Source organism: Amphibalanus amphitrite, unplaced genomic scaffold (assembly GCF_019059575.1).
Source record: "Amphibalanus amphitrite isolate SeventyFive unplaced genomic scaffold, NRLGWU_Aamphi_draft 000203F_arrow, whole genome shotgun sequence".
In the NCBI taxonomy this organism is placed as follows: domain Eukaryota; kingdom Metazoa; phylum Arthropoda; class Thecostraca; order Balanomorpha; family Balanidae; genus Amphibalanus; species Amphibalanus amphitrite.
In genome coordinates, this window is record NW_024881698.1 from 327,081 (window position 1) to 345,480 (window position 18,400).

General features: G+C 52.9%; 2 protein-coding genes across 5 annotated transcripts; one reads left to right on the forward strand and one right to left on the reverse strand.

Annotated features, from left to right (window-relative positions):
* Window positions 1-303: 303 nt before the first annotated feature.
* Window positions 304-10,943, forward strand: LOC122384915 (transmembrane protein 268-like). 4 transcript variants are annotated; one of them, XM_043372744.1, is made up of 8 exons: window positions 304-524; window positions 1,432-1,613; window positions 1,875-2,025; window positions 2,518-2,633; window positions 3,150-3,383; window positions 3,736-3,882; window positions 4,653-4,814; window positions 6,602-8,133. In XM_043372744.1, the coding sequence occupies exons 2-8, from the start codon at window positions 1,452-1,454 to the stop codon at window positions 6,857-6,859; spliced, it is 1,230 nt and encodes a 409-aa protein (XP_043228679.1). In that variant the 5' UTR covers window positions 304-524; window positions 1,432-1,451; the 3' UTR covers window positions 6,860-8,133. The 4 variants fall into 4 exon arrangements, with proteins under 4 accessions (XP_043228679.1, XP_043228681.1, XP_043228678.1 ...); XM_043372746.1 differs by lacking the exon at window positions 6,602-8,133 and adding an exon at window positions 9,696-10,943 and having other exon boundaries at window positions 423-524; XM_043372743.1 differs by lacking the exon at window positions 304-524 and adding an exon at window positions 1,137-1,263.
* LOC122384917 lies at window positions 10,915-18,218 on the reverse strand. The gene is made up of 2 exons (XM_043372750.1): window positions 17,763-18,218; window positions 10,915-11,282 (listed from the first exon to the last, which is right to left on the reverse strand). Exons 1-2 carry the CDS (start codon window positions 17,872-17,874, stop codon window positions 11,077-11,079), a joined length of 318 nt encoding a protein of 105 aa, XP_043228685.1. The 5' UTR covers window positions 17,875-18,218; the 3' UTR covers window positions 10,915-11,076.
* Window positions 18,219-18,400: the final 182 nt, after the last annotated feature.

Genomic DNA, 18,400 nt, shown 5'->3' on the forward strand with positions numbered 1-18,400 from the left:
ACTCTCGACAAGACGCTTGAAGTCTCAAGGCACTGAAATGCAACCAATGTTCCTCAGACTGGTGACCTTAGACTTTCACCTTAGGTCAAAGGACTATTACGTGTGCTTCAATCTCGTTGTACACAGCTGGGAACGACATCGATCTAACTCCCATAATTACACTGATCTATGCTAAATTTAGGGCACTTTATATTAACACTTGAACTCACCTGTTAAACACCATAAATCCATTTAACCATAGAAAAAAAGACGTAATTGATTTAAAAATTAAAATTTGTTCCAACGTGTCTAAAAAAGAAAAGCGAAATCAAAAGGCCCGGGCCGGCCCATAAATGTAGCAAAAAATATATGAGACTTTTCTGTTATTTTTAAAGACTTTTAGGGTAATTTCTTATCATGTCTCTAGCAATCTTGCCTGTCCGCGCACTTGACCGTTCTACAAAAAAGTTTTCGATTGTCTGCGCGTGTGGTAGATTTTTAAGCCACAAGTTGTTTTTATCAGATGCTGAGCGCAAAATTGTTGGGTAGGTACCGTGCCTTTTTGCAAATGGGAGCTCAGGGGAGGGGTTTCATCTCATCTCATGTCGACACCTTTTTTTAAACCCCACATCTCCTGCTCTCCCGTGAATTTCCGGGAGGCACGAAAGATCTCCTTTTAAAAGTGTCCAATCGTCCGATCCTGATCATATATGTGTGTTTGTAGGCCTGTACTGGTATTGCTTTATCTGCCAAGACAGACAAACTTGAGAAAAATCGAGTGATTGTACCTCTTTTGAAGGTCTCTGACTCTAACCAACTTGTCTGAAATTCACCGGAGAACAAATGTGGGGTTTAAAAAAAAGGTGTTGATGTGTACATTGAGCTTTGCATTGCACTACTGTAGTTTCGTGCAACTTTGACCACCAAGGGCAACTTTGGCCCACTCCAGGAAAACGAATTTATTTTTGCTGTAACGTTTTACACTCAAGGGAAAGTTAGACGGTCAGGGACCAGGGTAGGCTTCCCTTACCGTTTACTTTTGCCCCACTTTCCCTTAATTGCAATAAGTTACAGCAAAATAACTTTGTTTTCCAGAAGTGGGCCAAAGTTGCCCTTGGTGCTCAAAGTTGCACAAAACAATAACCTTGCACCACTGCCACAGGGGTCACAGGCTGATGCCACTTGGGTTCATGTTGAGGTGTGGCCATCTCTATGATTGTGGTGTGGCCCCCAGCGCCACTGGCCACATAGCAAATCCATACTGTGCAGTGCACAAACAGATAGGTAGGAATTGTAAAAAATGTGATAAGTTTGAAGTGTGGTGGCCTTGTAACTGAAAACTTTGGTTAACATGTATTTAGAGGCTGTGAGTGTTGTGCCATTGACCCAGTGTTCAACGTTAACACTTAACTATGATTTTGAAGGAGTCATTACCCCAGTTCTCCTTTCCAGATTAAATCAGAACCCTGATCATGTCAGAAGATAAGTTACCAGAATCTGAGCAGAAGAAGTGGGTTCAGTTTGATGAGGAGGCAGGTGGTACATCAGAAAGGCCAGAAAATGGAAATGCTCCAGCCACCATTGATGTCCAGAATGAAACATTAGAAGCAGCAGAAGATCCCAGCAACATAAGAGTGGGTTCCTCTTCTCTGGTTGTCTGCCTGTGCCCTGTTCAGCCTTGTGTAATGTCACTGTTTAGTTTACTGTCAATGCTTGAGGTTCTTGTGGCCTATAGGTAATCTGCGCCAGTTTGCAGTGTTCTGTGTGCCAGGTTGCACCATGCCACACTCCAAAGTACCATCAGCCATCCAGGTAGTACAGTACAGCCATACACAGCACTGGGTGGTGTGCCCACACACCACGTGTGACCGTGACGGCCGCCCCATTGTGGTCAGGTAAATGTGCCCAGTCCGGCGCCGGTGGACCGCAGTCCGGCCAGGAACGGCGTGCGCCCGGAGCCGGCGCTCACCACCTCTGCGGCGCTGCAGGACGTGTCGCTGGCCGACCAGCCGGCGCCCGCGGCCGGCGGGATGCGGCAGGGCTTCGGTGAGTGCCATTCTACCACCGCGGCGGGGTGCGGCGGGGCTTCGGTGAGTGCCACCCTACCACCGCGGCGGGGTGCGCCGGGGCTTCAGTGAGTGCCACCCTACCACCGCGGCGGGGTGCGGCGGGGCGGCGGTGAGTGCACTGCCACCCTACCACCGCGGCGGGGTGCGGCGGGGCTTCGGCGAGTGCCACTGACCGGGACCTGTGCCATCCTGCCATTAGTGGGGTAGGTATATCAGGGATTCAGTGAGCAGCTGCTGGCCAAGCATCATCTAGTCTCAACTCTCAACAGCGTGGTAATGTGGCGCCAGTGCATCAAGGAGGGATCCAGCTATCGCTTACTGCCGTGGGGACGAAAGTAGCACTACCAACGCGCATACACCGCCCACCGCTAGTTTGCGGGGGGGGGGGGGGTGTTCCTGTTCAGTGTTCACCCAGCGCTTGAGGCACTTAGGAAGAATGATGACTTCACGATTATGGTGTTTATTTCAGAGAATGGTGACGTCATAGTGACACTGCTGCCTCTGAACTCGACCCTGCCGTGGATCACACCGGCTCAGTTCCGACCAGAGCTGGTACCCGAGGAGCTCATGGCCCAGGGACTCACGGTAAGATGGACCCCAAAACTTACCCCCAGCCTTGATTTTGCTCGCTCATCTCTACAGCTGTCTCTGCGGTCTGTCCCTCTGTTTTACCTGTCCTTAACCGTACATCACCTCTGAATATCTCGGCCCGTTATCTGTCTGGTGTTGACGGTGGAGTACCCCGGCCGCGGTCCTCCCCTAGTCTGACCTCCTTCTGTTCTCCCTCTGACCTCCTCTCGCCCTCCATCTGACCTCCCGCCCTCCCGTCCTCCCTCCTCCCTCCCCCCGCCCTCCCGTCCTCCCTCCTCCCTCCCCCGCCTTCCCTCTGACCTCCTCCCGTCCTCCCTCTGACCCCCACCCTCCCTCTGACCTCCCGTCCTCCCTCTGACCTCCTCCCGTCCTCCCTCTGACCTCCCTTCCTCCTCTCGGCAGCTGACGGTGGAGTACCCCGGCCGCGGCCCTCCCCTCTGACCTCCTCCCGCCCTCCCTCTGACCTCCCCCCGCCCTCCCTCTGACCTCCTCCCGTCCTCCTCTCGACAGCTGACGGTGGAGGAGTACGTCCAGGGCATGGAGCTGCTGGTCAACGACGTCCGCTTCAACGCCTACAACATCTGCTACAAGCGCATCCTGGTGGGCTGGATCCTGATGGGGTTCGTGGTGCTGATCGCCATCCTGTTCGCCGTCAACCCGGGCATCGAGCTGTTCGGCTGCGGCGTCATCTGGCTCATCGTCAACGCCGTCGCCATCTTCGTCTGCATGTGGATCAAAATCAAGGTTGGTGGGCGCGCCCGCGGTCGCTGGCTGGTCGGGGTGGGAGGTGGGGACGGGGGGGGGGGGCGGTGCCGTAGCGGCGTGCGGTGGGCGCCGGGACCAGGGCTCGGTAGCCAGCTGTGTCCATTCCGTGGGAAGGAGCCGGGTGGCCGGCCGCCGCGTCTCGTGTGCCGAGCGAATTTGGCCCGAGTGGTTTCATGTTTATGTGGTTCATTTATTCCCAGAGGCGAGCAATCGGAGCAATCGTTACCTTAGGGACGGATAGGGTGGGTGTGTCGGTGTTAGTACGGGCGATGGTCCATTCGGACCCTTTTCCGTCACCCCCTGAGCCGGGACTGTTCCCGTCCGTGCGCAGCTGAACCGGGAGCTGGAGCGCTGCGTGGCGCTGGTGAACCGCGTCTTCAGCAAACACAACATCCTGGTGGGCGTGGACGACAGGGGTCGGCTCTCCTGCCACAAGGTCAACCTCTGCTTCATCTACTTCAAAACGCACGACTGCGTGGTGAGTGCCGGGCGGGCGGGCCGCCGGGGGTGGGCGTGGTCGGCCGAACTTGGTGTAGTGTTTGTGCAGGGTAAGCTTAAGGTGCAGGGTTGTTCTGTCGTGGCCGTTCATCCTCGGGTGTCACATTTGGATGGCTAAGCGCGCTGTTGTGTCCTTGACGTGCTGGTAGTAATTGAGTACCTCTGTCTGGATGGGTCGTTTTTGCCCTTGTCCTTCCGTTGCGTTGCCGTGTTCAGTCGTATCGATGCTATCATATCGCGTGCACTATTTGCCTGCTGTGTCATGGTTGGATTATGTTAAACAGCGTATGGGAATTGTGTTTACTTTGCTGGAGGATTCTGAATCACGGCGGCAAAAATCGCCGTGTCCGTGACTGACGGCACTCAGTCCGTGATTGACGCCGCTCTGTCCGCGACTAGCTCTGCTCTATCCGTGATTAACGCCGCTCTGTCCGTGAGTAGCTCTGCTCTATCCGTGATTGACGCCGCTCTGTGTTCTCCTTTGTCCATGACTGACACCGGCACCGCTGTATCCGTTATTGACACCGGCGTGTGACCGTGACTGACGCCGCTGTATCCGTGACTGACGCCGCTGTATCCGTGACTGACGCCGCTGTATCCGTGACTGACGCCGCTGTATCCGTGACTGACGCCGCTGTATCCGTGACTGACGCCGCTGTATCCGTGACTGACGCCGCTGTATCCGTGACTGACGCCGGCCGCGTGCCGCTTCGATTGACGCCGGCCATGTTGCGCTCTGTCCTTGAGCAGAAGACGCTCCAGGAGGTGGTGGACCGGGAGGACGCGGCTGGGTCGGCGGCCGACGACGCCGAGGCGCGCGCCCGCTCCCTGCGCGTCCAGCAGAGGATGGACATCGACGACTCGGATATTATCATCACGGGCAGCCAGACGACGCGTCTGTCTCGCAAACAGGTGGGTCTGCTGCACCGGCCACCCGCCGCTGTACGGGGGGCTGTGGGACCCTGCCCCCCCCCTGCGGCACGGATCCTGCCCCCCCCCCCACACACACACGCACACACACTGCGGCACGGAACTCGTCCGCCGCCCCCGACTCACTCCGGTCCGACACGAAGGGACGGGGACCCGGCTCTGTAAGATACGGACGCCACCTCCCTGCGGGCTGCACGGGACGGGGCCGTGAAACCGCTGTACTAACGGCCCCGCACTACCGCTCTGTAAACCCTACGGAACTTACCGAGTCTGCGACGGCCGGCCGCGCTGAGCCCTCAACGCCTGGTCGGCTCCACCGGCGTGTGGAATAGCACGTACTGCGCTCATTGTGTGGGAGTTAACGACAGCACGCTGCCAGCTGAATGAACTGTGCAGCCTAGACAATGGCCTCACTCGCCAGACCATAGAACCTTTGTGGCCCTCTTCCACCAATTGAATCACCACGGCACAGTTGATAGAACCCTAGTGTATGTAGATACTTCGTGGGCACCATTAATGCCCACCCATTAGCCCGCTTGTAAAGATTTGTTTTCTCGCCGCCACTCTCCAGTATTTATCATTTCATTTCATTTGTTCTCGTGTAACCGACTCGAGCCCCGATGCAGACGCTATTGCCCTAACTACATACAGCTGCAGCAGGGCAGGTGCAGGTGCGACCCGTGCTGGACATGCAATATGCACGCTGGGTGCACCGTCAGATAGCATGTGGCATTGTCCCGCGCCAGACCTTTCCTGGCCGGTTCCCGACACTTGAGTCATGCGTTCTAGGAAAACGCGGGCGTGTCATGTGCTCGACGCCCGACCGACAGGTGCCTCCGGTTCTGACTGCGGATTGAGTCTGTGCGGTCGGCTGATGCAGTCGGCCAGCCGTCAGCTGATAAACGTCAGCTGACCGTCCAATGTCCAGCTGGCCTCTGTCCGCAGTCGCAGGCCTCGTCCCGTCCGGTCAGCTAGAAGCTGTCTGGATTCTGTTGGCGTCGCAGGCTTCTGGTCCACTAATTCGTCATTTGACTGAGAGGAAATGCTCCCTGCCTATTGTAAATCGCGATAGCTCGAATATTACTAGTGCGGTCGACGTCAAACTCAACGTGCTTTCTTTTACGTCAATTTTACATCCCAATTATTTTACCTGATGTGTACTCATGCTCAATTTCGACATTTGACTCGATCTCAACCCTCCACGTTACCTAAAAATTCACATTTTAGAATGCCTTAGGCTAGTTTCGGTGAGCCACTGCCACCTCGTTACGATGCTGAGTTTCAGTGGCAGTACTGGGATCAGTCAGTTACGTTCAGCTGAAAAATCAATCAAACGCGAGTGAAGCCCCAAGCCACACAGGCCAGGCCGCGCTCTGCTGAACCAGTGGCGTCAGTCATAAATGGTTGACCACTGTGGCGTACTTTTCCCGTCGTGACACCGGCTTCTCTGCCGATGAACGGCTGTCACGTGTCTGACGTGGACGTTATGCCGTTTACTCCGTAGTGAGTTGTATGTAGCATGCAGTTGCAATGTTTAGCCCATGCTTCTTTACCGCATGCCAAGCAGTTGACACGCTTCTGTGTTGCGTCTGTGTCGGCTGGGGTGTGCGTTTTCCGTAGAGGCCGCACGCCGGTAGACTGCGGTGTCCGTCAGTGGCCGCGCCGGGGCCCGTGTGTCGTCCGTGAGTCTGTGCGTGTGCCGGCGGCGGCGGGCGGCGGCCGGTGGCGGCGGCGGCTGAGCGAGCGGCTCCGGCCGGCCTCTGTTGCAGGAGCGCGCCCGGCGGCTGCTGCTGCGCTACTCTCAGCGCTGGGCCAAGGACTACCTGCGCAAACGGCTCGACTGGACGGTGGACATGAACGAGCGTCTGGAGGCGGGCGCCGGCGCGTGCTCGCCGCGCCACCTGGCCACCGCCCGCTGCCCGTGCCAGTACATCGAGGACCACCTCAGCTGGAAGCCGCAGAAGCGGCCCAAGGACCGCTGCTGCGGCTTCCAGCTGCCCGAGAGCTGCGCGGCGCTGCTGTGCTGAGCTCGGACGGACAGACGGCGCGCGGGACGGCCGGTCGCGCAGACCGGCGGCGGCGGGCCGGACACTCACTGACGCAACGACGAATTATACGACTTTATTCCATCCTCGGTACATTCCATGAGGCGGCCTTTTGGCGCATCTTGCTTGTCTGCGGAGCAGACCATGAACGGTTTTGAATGCTTTGCTTGGATGTTTTATTTGTTGACCGTGTTGGCGTTTCGGTCACCGAGTGTTTTTATTCTTTCTTTCTTTTTTTTTTTTTGAGTGTTTTTATTCGGTTGACCTGAGCCCCTGCGTGTTAGCACCATTTGGTGTGTCCTGTGAGTATCAATGTGTGGGTCTGGCCGGGTAGGTTCCGCTCTACCAGCTATTTTTATTATAAATATTTAGCATGAGCAGTTATTGTGAATGATTGCTCACTTTATTTTAAGTGGCACTGCGAAGTTTATATAGCGTTTATTCCAAGGTGCCTTGGACGGTGTATAGGTGGGATGGGGTGGGGGCAGAGTAAGATAGATCTGTAAGCAGTCACCGGAGCGCCGCCGCCTAACGCGGCCGGTGATCGGCGGGGGGGGGGGGGTGTGTGCCCGACTTCGCCCTGTGTTCGCTGATCGGCAGCTTTCGGTACGATGCCGTCCATTCGCCGTTGTGTCACTGGCTTTATGTTCCGCATTCGCGTGTGTAATGTTTAAGTTTATTTAGAGCGGAAGTTTTTATCTGGCAATAATAGCTATGGCAAACATGGGGAACCGGCTCTGCCGCTCGGCGGCCGCTGGTTAACTGTACGATCTGGGTGCTCTGTGATCGGACTCTGTGTCGAGGCGTTGAGGCGTCGGGTTGTGTTTTGGAGCGGCGGACTGTCCGGGACCCAGGTAGTGGGCACTACGCAGTCTGAGGGTAGTTATCAGCTGCAGATGGTGGGGCCTGCGGTCGCTGTCGGGTCGGGTCCCAGCCGCCAGCCTTTCTGGTGTCCGCTCCCAGCTGCTGGCGTTTCGGCTCTGCGGCCCAACCTGCTGACCGCTGGGGTCCGCGGCCTCTCAGCCGCCCGGACAGGGTGTTTTTGTATGTTTCCGACAGTGCCGTGTCAACTGCCCCGGGCTGCCTGTCCGACCAGCGCCGCGCAGCCGGCCGCCGGTGACTGGGCCTCGCACGGGCCTGTGGGAGAGTGGCGTGGGTCTCCTCTCGCATAATATACCATTTGCATATCCTAACCCTGGTGGGGAGGGAGTATGTTTCTCGTTTGGGGCGGCTCCCTGAATACAGCTCTACTAACAGCTTCGCTGTCTCTCGTATCGTAGCAAAATCAATTGCAGCGTAATATAAAGACGTGCGTAGTACGCCGCTCCTTTGCAGGTTGGCCCTGCGTATTCACAAGCTGGCGCCTGTCTGACATTTCTAGCGGTAATGCGATGCGAGCTCGGCCGTCGCCAGGCGCGGCTTGGTTCCCCGTGTAACTGGGCGGCGTGCCCGGCGAGTGAGGTGCATTTGATGAGCCTCCGGGATATATCGCGGTAATCGGGCCCGGCACCGTCCCGTGACACCTGCCTGCGTCACAGGGGGCGGTGACGTCAGCGGTGACGACGGCGTGCGCCGGTCACGAGAGGCGGCACGGGCACCCCGGGCGGTGTTTCACTGGACGCTGCTACCTCGCTGCTATCGCATTTGCGATTTCGCGAGCTGACGTCACAGCTTGTGGTAATGTTGAAGATACGAGTTTGTTGATGTCTCCATGGAAACCCAATTTGACACAAGAGTGGTAGCAGCGCGCTGGTAGCGGCCGTGAAACAGGGCTCTGGTCGACACGGTGGCTGGTGACACCTTGTAGCCAAACCGCAACAGCCTATTGTGGCGGACTCGGTACCAGTCTGGGCACTTGCTCATTGTGTCACCATTTCAAGTCGGGGCATATCAGCAGCCTGATCTCACTCACTGGGGCAATAAGCAGGGGCAAAAGTGCAGCTGGTTATGCTCAACAACCCCAATGTCTCACACAGTTTACATGTAACTAATAGACATGCGCTCTAATGTGATTCTTAAAGATCATACTCGAGCCAAGGCCGTGTAATTGCTCAATGTTTGCTGGCGTGGTCAACGGGAAGCACGTCCACCGTCCCTTGCCGTTCCCCAGTGTGCCTGTTCAGTGTTCCGCTGAGAAATTGCCGCACTGTTGTCCCGTGTTCGTGCGATGTGTCCGTCCTATCGTTCGCCACTGGAGAACGGCGAGATTCTCCGAGTGTTCGTCCTATTTGTTCCCCAATTCTTGCCGCCAGCCCGAGCCTAAAGCGGACCGGGTATGTCCTGTTTGACGCCCCAGTGGCCGAGTCTGTGCTAATTGTCCCACCAGTGGGCGAGTCTGTCCTGTTTGTCCCCCCCCCCCCCCCCCAGTGACCGGATACGTCCTGTCTGTTCCACAGTGATTGAGTCTGTCTTGTTTGTCCCCACAGTGATCGAGTCTGTCCTGTTTGTTCCACAGTGACCGAGTCTGTCCTCTTTGTGTCCTCTCAGGCCGAGTATGTCCTGTTTGTTTCTGCAGTGACCAGGTCTGTCCCGTTTGTTTCCCCAGTGACCGGCTCTGTCCTGTTTCGTACTATGTGACCGAGTATCTACTGTTTGTCCCCTCAGTGACCCAAATCCGCTTTTTCCAGTGACCAAGTCTGTCCTGTTTGTTCCAGTGGCTGAGTCTTTACTGACCCCCCCCCCCCCCCCAGTGACCGGGTCAGTCCCGTTTGTCCCCCCCCCCCAGTGACCGGGTCTGTCCCCCAGTGACCGGGTCTGTCCCGTTGGTCCCCTCAGTGACCGCCGCTCCCCAGTGACGGAGCCCCTGGCTGTCCGACAGCACCGCGCCACGCTGCTGCTGCTGCGCTACTCGCAGCGCTGGGTCAAGTTCCACTCGCGCGGCCACCTCAGTCTGACCATCAACCCGCTGGAGGTGTCGCCGGGCGGGCCGGCGCTGCCGCCGCGCCACTGGAACGGCGGACGCTGCCCCTGCCAGTTCATAGAGGAGCATCTCGCCTACAAACTCAAAGGTACCTGCTGCGAGCGCATGGGACAGATCTGCGGACCCGACTTCGGCTTTGAGTAGGTGTCGGCGGCGGCGGCGGCTGCCCGGTGACTGTGGCGACACCTGTCCAGCCGGGGGCCGCGGGAGCCAGGCTGGGTGCGCCCGGCGCCTCGGCACCCCAGCGGGGACCGCGGGGCACCCGGCTGGGGTGCACCAGGCTCCCGGAAACCCCTCTCGCCGTGCGGTCAGCGCCCAGCAGTGCGCTCCGTCGGGAATTCAAATGCACAAGGGCACACTCGGCTAGCCTGCTAGCTACTTTTTGAATGTTTTCCAAAAAGAGGCGCTCGTAGAGGCCAAAGTAGTTTTATATGGGAGTGGGGTGATACTATTGTTACGAGTACTTTCTGATGCAACAAATAATCTGCTTATGGATCTGAAGGTCGAGGTGAACTCTACTAAAATTGTTAACACCCATTCTATGTAGGGCTGAGCTGCTTGTTTGCGTCGTTAGAATCCGATTTTCTCTCGGACAATCGTTACCCTTGTGCACTGACGCCCCCTTTTCGCCCCAGTTTTGGGACAGTGAAGACCAGGAGGTAATGGTTCATGGTATGTTACGGTTGCACCTGTCTTCTGTCTAGACACGCATGGGCTGGCCGTGCCGATAGCACTGGGATGCCTTTGGGCGACCTGCATGCACCCGGCGCCGGATATTGCCGCCGCTATTTTCTATGTAGTTTTATGATAAGCACTTGCACCAATTTTGCTGCAATCACGAGAATTTATTTTTAAATCACCCTTGTTAGTTTTATTTTGAGTTTTTATACGTAAGTGCCTGTTTTATCGTGTGTGTGACGTCATCACCGAATGACCGGTGTGAAGGTGTGAAGGTGAGGTGATGTTCAGGTCACGTGACTAGTTCATGTCGTGGGATCCATTCCGTGTAAATCGAGGCGGCGGCAGCTCTGTGGTTCCGTCAGGTGTCTCAAGTGATATTTCAGCCGTCCAAATGTGCCCAGAGTCCGTCCAACAAGAGGCTCTTGTAACACTGATGTAAAAAAATATACACGATATATTATGTTTGTAAGCGTTCTGTTGCTGTGAATTGCGGTTGATGGGCGAGGTGATGGGCCCCTGGCAGCCACTGCCTGGGGGCCCGTCTGGCGGGCTGGGGCGCCTACCCTTCTGTCGGCTGGCGGTGCGCGGCTGGTGACGTTCAGCGCTCGCCGGCCGCCGCGTGGCCGCGCGCGTCACTGACGAGCAGCGCCAGCCGCGCCCGCTCGCGCTGCAGCAGCTCCAGCTGCGCGGTCACGTGGCGCGCGCCGTGCCGCAGCTTGTCGCACGTGCTCAGCAGCCGGTGCGCCTGCAGGAAGACGGCCTCGGCGCCGGGCGCCTCGCCGCCGCGCGCCGACGCCAGCTTGTCTGTGGACATGGTGGAGTGCTGAGCTGTGGCGGCAGCGGCACTGACGACCAACACCAGAGCGCAGTGCTTATTAGAACAATAGAACATGCTATGCCATATATTGCTCAAGTGAGATGTCAAACAATGCTCTTAGTTTCTAAATCATGTGTACAAATTTGCAAATAGCCTGAAAGGAAACATGATTAACATTTGTGATTTGAGACAATTCATCGTAACATTGTGGATTGAAGGTTCAGCCAGTAGCGGCGGAACACCTTCAATTGAGGGGGGCACTGCCGACTTTTGGTCCCATTCTTTCCATGCAACGTCCATAGGGCTAATGTTAAAATGCCAAAATCAAGGGGGCACGGTGCCCTCCCCGTTCCACCGCCTCAGTAGGCGGAACTATGGTCATGAGTACCCAAATATAGGAACGTTCCCATTTGTGGGAACGGAGTTCCCAAATATGGGAACGGGCGTTCCCATTTATGAGAACGGAAGGCAATTTTTCGGCCGTTCTCCCACTAAAACTCAAAAGTGCATCACGTCTCAAAAAAGTGCACGCTGATTTAAGTATCTACTAAATCTCCATAAAGTTATCTTTAATCTGACCGTGGAACAAGGAAATTGACCGTGGAATGATATTTTTAATGATTTTTTGAAAATGACAGAATGGTGGAAATATGGGTTATACGACATTTAACATGCAATTTTAAGGAAAATGAAGCATTTTTTTTTAGTTTGAGGTAAAGTATAATAATTTTCGCCTGGTTATGAACTTTCATACTATCGACACCAGATGCTGACAAATGCAAGCGAAGACGCGGACGGTCCCGAGGTAATATTGTTGACTTTTGTGTCGGGGCGGACGACCGCGTGGAACGTGAGTGAATTTACCGAGCTACTGTTGTAAACTCAGTTTAAGCGGTTGAAAATTATCCAGCTGTATTTTATCATCCCGGAAAGACATATTTTATTTGGATGCTAGCTGTTTAGAGTTGTTTTATAAGGAGCGTCATGAGCGTGGTTTTTGTCTTCCGTGTTTCTAAGCGTGATCGTTTCAGTGTTGCCGCGGCCAGATTTTACAGCGTACCAGGATCGCATCCAAATCGTACCAGATTGGCTGTTTTTGGCTGCGTACCGTACCAGATCGTAGTAGGTCAAATTGTTATTAATTCAGTACTTAAAAATAGCCAAAATTTCGGTATGTTCATGCCAGTAAGTAATTTATGACTCATTTGACCCAGAAGTTCGACCCATTCGTCTCCCCGCGTCGCCCCTTGAACATACATAGGCGGCGGAACGGGGAGGGCACCGGGGCACCGTGCCCCCCTTTGATTTTGGCATTTTAACATTAGCCCTATGGGCGTTGCATGGAAAGAATGGGACCAAAAGTCGGCAGTGCCCGACTTTTGGGAGGGTGTTCCGCCGCTACTGCCCTTGAAAGGCAGAAAGGCGCTCTTCTGAAAGCTCCCGAGCTGTACCTATACCTACTTAAAATTGGCCTAAAAATAGATAAATCGAAATCCTGCCTTCGAGGGGGGGGGGCACTCCAGTTGAGACTGGCGATTGCACCCAGGATCCTAGCTTGCACCCAGGATCCTAGCTTGCACCCAGAATCCGAAAATTCCCACAGTAATATGCCAGTGAGAATGGAAAATTATTTGCTGGGTGTCATTTAGTTTTCCAACGAAATCGCACAATTTTGGGACAGTGATTTTCAAACTAGCCTCTTTCCTTAGCCCTTCGACCGTCGACAGAACTCACATTTCACTGTTCACAACAGTGGCGGCGGAAGCGGGGGGGCAGCGGGGGCACGGCGCCCCCCCATCTTCCAGGGTGGGGGGGCAAACATATCTTTTTGCCCCCCCCCAAAAAATTGTTATCGACGAAGTACCACAATACTTCCATACTACCTACGTCAGGAACATATGCCAGTTTGGCTGAGTACCTTTTTATTAACCCGCGCCGTGCTGGGGGGGGGCGTTTTTACGCCCCCCCCCCCCTCAGGTTTTTCGCGAATATCTCAAAAACGGCGGCGCGCAGCGCCGCCGTTTTTGGTACACGTGTTCCTACATCATTTCCGCACATGTTGTGAAAATTTCAGACCTAGGCCGTTCAAGGTCAGGTCACCAGGTCACGTCAAGTGACCTTACCTCAGAAAAAGTTCAAAGGCTCGCTATAGCTACACCGACTGAACGATCACTTTGAAACTTTCAGCGATTGATATGAGTAACAGTATGTATAAAATGTATATCTCGGATTTTTGATATCTGTGACCTAAGGTCAGGTCAATTTTGCGACCTCTCCATTATAAGTCAATGGGAGAAAATTGAAATGCGCCTCTTTTGGACGAATATCGTTCAAAACGCTCTCAAACATCGGTTCATAGGTAAACATGACACACTGAATAGGAAAAATGCACCTGTGACCCCTCTGTGTGCCCCTGAGGTCATCTCAGGTCATGAACGGTCGCCAGCAGTTTTTTGGCTATAACTTTTGATAGAGACGTGCTAGAGCGGTGAAAACACGTCAGATGTGTTCAGCTCGACGATACGGATCGACTGATATGCAACATGACTCTTTTCGGTCAGGTCATGACCTTGACCTGAGGTCAAATTTTCAAAATGACCTTTCAAGGTCAACAAATAGTTCATTCGACGCGTCTCGACGAGAGGAACACGATGCTGGCAAAAGTAATGTCATGGCGCTTATGAGTCAAAAGTTATTGACGAAAAAACGTTTTTCGTAAAAACGGCTATTTTTGGAGTTTTTGCCCTCTGGAGGCTAAACCGTTGACCTGAGGTCAAATCTGAGAACATTACTCAGAAAGGTCTGTAAAAGGGTTATCGAATGCGCTTTTCCGCGGCGCTGTAGCTCTATCGGTTCCCGAGATAGCCGTTGGCAGTTTCCAAAATGTTGAAATAGTCAACATTTTACCTTTGGTGACCTCTGGTGACCTGACCTTTGACCTGACCCAAAAAATGACCGAAGTGTTTTCGTCCTTATTTTTGACGCTCTTTCGATTGCCGCTTACCGCGTGTCGCTACGTGGCCCAGGAGCCGAGTTAGACGGGGGGCGTGAAAACGCCCCCCCCCCCCCCCAGCACTCGGCGGAAAGTTCAGGCCACCAGCACGGCGCGGGTTAAGTTGATATAGCGAGTAACTTGGATTGATAATAGCCGTTTTCACGACGGGCTATCCGGCGAGCTAGTCCGTGACGGACTATTTCCACCAAACGCCCTCCACACATAGGGGAGACCCGGGAGGTATGGGCCGGTTTTGTGAAAAGGCAATTTTCTTCCAGTGGGCAGTGGCTAGACCCGGTTTTTCACTTTGTGTACGTGAAATTGCCTTTCGCCTGCAACGTGTGCCTGATATTATGCATCTGGGATCAACTATTTTGTCTCAAGATAACTTTCAATAAATCATGTGCTTTTTCGATCCATCAAAATACACCGGGAGGTATGGGCCATGGCCCGGGAGGTATGGGCCGGTGCCATGTTTCATATTCTTTTCTCGACAATTAGAAGAATACTCGTGGCTGGTATCTACCTTGATCTCTCTAGAGCCCAGGAACCGCATAAGCGGCCAACAGCTTACTTTATGGAGTTCACTTGGGCCCATATGTATTTTGGTAAAATCAATCATACACCATCATATAAGATCAATAATATTTTTCTGTTCGAATGAAATTTGAAGTTAAATTTTCGACCCTGCGCGACAAAAATAAAACTTATTGACGGGCTCATTCCATGAAAGCATCTTTTCATTTATTTAGGATCAACGGGGGTCGGTGGCCCGAACCTCCCGGCTAGGACGCCAGCATGTGCGTACATCTCAGCTCATAATCTTGCAAGAAAGCTTCATATTGTCTATCCAGTCATAATTTCCATGCTCTAAACGTTATGTTAGCGATGGTCTGACATAAAAAACGAGCCTGGCTCAAATTTATTACGAATTTTCTGTATTTACCGTATTTTACTCGGAGAGGGGAAAAACGCTTTATCACCGCTCATTGCCAAAGAAGACTGAGGAAGATTTTGAAAATCGCGTGGGCTGTATAATGAAATGGCTGCTAACAGTTAACGCCGTCAAATGTGAAAAAATACGCAACACTTCTTCAAAACTGCGATGGCCCATACCTCCAGGGGGCCCATACCTCCCGGGTCTCCCCTAATGCTCAGAAATCAAGCAGAGCTATCTACGAGCTACCGGTAACCGAAGTCTGGAAGAGTAGGACGGAACGCGAGTGGCCCGGCAGGCGGCACGGACGTCACGAAAGTGCGTCTGAGCGTGCCACAGGCCTTTCCCCGCGACTCTGCCAGACGCCAGCCGGCATAGGCGCGTGAGCCGGGGGGCAGCATGGGGGCAGCCTGCCCCCACAACTCTGGGGCCGTGGGGGTCTCTGCCCCCGCAAAGTTTCAAAGGGCCAGGAACCGTCGGGGCAGCTTGTCCTCCCCATATTAGCGGCCGAGGGCCTCAAAGAAAAGCTGAATGGAAGACAATACCTATTTAAGTAAAAAAATCCCCCTCTGTACGGGGACCCGCAGTTGCTATTGTACACGAACCCCAACTCTAGCCGTCTGTCCTGTCCAGTAACAACCGATAACATTGATATCGACTGCCGGTCCCTGCACAAGAGCAGCTGAGGTTTTCTGTGCGTGCCCTCTGACAGCTTATCGTTGTTCCCTGTGAGGGTGCTGGGACAATTTACTCAGGGTCGCTGTACAGTAGCAACTGCGGGTCCCCGTACCTGACTTGACAGCTCATGTGTGGAAGCTTTAAACGTTTATTCCAGGTTACCAAAAAGGTAGTTTCTTGACTCAGATGAGACTAATTATCTCACTTATTTGCAAATGTTTTATTTTTTTATTTTTGTTGTAAAGGCCAAGAGGTGAAAAATAAGTGGCCTAAAACCGGTGAGAAAACTAGATTTGGGGGTACCCTAGGTTCCGGGAAGGATCAGGTGTGCCCCCCCATCCCAAAATACCTTCCGCCGCCACTGGTTCACAATACAACTACAATTCCCAACCATTGGTTATTGGTATCTCAGCTTACGAGCCGTACCACAAATCGCTGCATTTGGGCCCGGTCAATTCCCAGCTCACGACACAACCTCTTATAAGTTATATTGCCTTGGACGAACAACTGCCTCAGCCTGTAGCCAGCGGACCGTCCTTGGCAGCCGGTGTGGCGCGCGAATTTTCCACTTGTTTACTAGCACACAACAGGAATTTAGGTATCAATAATTCCGAATCCGATGCATGAGACATTATGATAAGAAAGTTAGAAACACCATCCCTCCTGACTAAAATAATTTTTTTAGATCGAAAGAAATATTAAAATACCAAAAAAAATGCATTTCGGCGAAAAAGTACCAGATTTCGTTTAGGCGTACCTCCGTACCAGAAAGGTCGAAAAAGTACCAGATCTGGTACTATAGTACCAGGACGGCAACACTGGATCGTTTTGGGGGAATTTCTCTTATATAGCTCGCTCTGTGTGGCTTATTTATAATTTTTATGCTGATTTCGATAATTCCTCGTGCCCATCCTACCAGGCCTTTTGCCACTTACACTCATCAAGAAAGGAAAAAACTAGATTTTCATTGGGACTAGGTGTTTTGAGGGTGTAACATATTCAGCGTTCCCATTTTTGGATACTTCCTTGTACTCGTCAACTATCGGTGATAAACAGACAGGTGCTTGACATGTCTCCACCCTCAGCGCGGACGGTGGATATAGGTATGGAAGACCTTGTTGAACATCGCTGAGCGTTGTGAATTACGTAATCCTGCAGAGGGGGGCGTGCCCGCTGCGAGATCGACGGGAATAAAAGCGCAGAAGACCGGGCGAAACATGCGACGGTCTTGCCGGAAAGGTCATCTGATGATTGTTGCGTTAACAATAATTTGCGGCGTTGGACGTGATGCGTGTTAATGAAAAGAGCCCCTGAAAGGCGTCGGTGAAATCGTTCCCAATTTTGGGTACGCCGTTCCCATAATAAGGAACGCTTGCAGCGCCAGTGTACGAGAGCGTTCCCAAATTTGGGCTCGCGGCCCGGATGATGGACTGCTTTAGAAATAGGGGAACGATTTGAAACTACGATGGGCCTTACAATATCAAACTCTTTCCCAACAATATTGAGACAAATATCAGGCGGTTCACGATCGTTTTATATTTTTTGGACGTCATTTAACGGTTCTTTTTCTTGTTTTAAATAATGCCTACATGGCATTCCCATATTTGGGTTTATCGTTCCCAAACATGGGAACGAAAATGCGTTCCCGAAAATGGGTACGCTTGACCATAGTTCCGCCTACTGGCCTATGGGTTCAGCCTGTCACCATGCACCCACATTGAGTGGTTTGGTGAGTTGTCACGTCCATCCCCCTAGCACGTCTGCAAAACGTATTCAGCTCTTGACAATCCATATCAGGGCTGGTTTCTTTTCAGTTTTCAACATTTCAAAATCTTTCAAGGAGCAATGATGACTCACCTGCCAGGTCTGTGAATACAATGTCATCTGTGGGAGCATTTTTGACATCATCATGTACTTCTTCATCAGTCGGTAATTCTGGTAAAGTAATATCAATATCCAGCTTCTTCATGTTGACTTAACCCACACCGCTGTGTGAAGAAAATTGCTGGAAAACAGTTATAGCTGATGAACGGAGGCCGAAAGCAAGGTATATGCACTATATATGGCATTGGTATATGCCCAGCCCAGCCGAATTATAACGCTAAGTTGGTAGACCACACCAAGGTATATAAAAATAAAAACACTTGATAGATACATCGATTATGACGTCATTATGCTTTAATCTTTGAAAATAGAAGATCAACACGGCATTGAATGACAAAAAAAAACATTAAGCAATGCATAAAATTGTGTGCATAAAAAGCAATTGTTCATAGCTCTGTTGTCGTTAGTGACGATGGTCTTTTGCGGGGCGGACGTCATCATAAAATTACGTAATGATTATGTATAGTAATACAAATGCAGCGCAGTAAAGTGCTGTTTAGTCGCTGAACTCTATAATGTGTTTACCCCGCGTTCGATGTCTCTCGGACGACGAAGATTCTACGCCGTCCGGCCAATCACGCTCCATAACCGCAGCCAAGCCCCCACTAACC

What these genes read in the sequence shown, in the direction of transcription:
- LOC122384915 (XM_043372744.1), top strand. Translation starts at nt 1,452, where the DNA reads ATGTCAGAAGATAAGTTACCAGAATCTGAGCAGAAGAAGTGGGTTCAG. An exon ending in CGGGATGCGGCAGGGCTTCG is followed by an intron (nt 2,026 to 2,517) that starts GTGAGTGCCATT and finishes TGTTTATTTCAG; the next exon opens with AGAATGGTGACGTCATAGTG. An exon ending in TCAAAACGCACGACTGCGTG is followed by an intron (nt 3,883 to 4,652) that starts GTGAGTGCCGGG and finishes GTCCTTGAGCAG; the next exon opens with AAGACGCTCCAGGAGGTGGT.
- LOC122384917 (XM_043372750.1), bottom strand. Translation starts at nt 17,874, where the DNA reads ATGAAGAAGCTGGATATTGATATTACTTTACCAGAATTACCGACTGAT. An exon ending in TGTATTCACAGACCTGGCAG is followed by an intron (nt 11,283 to 17,762) that starts GTGAGTCATCAT and finishes CCATGTCCACAG; the next exon opens with ACAAGCTGGCGTCGGCGCGC.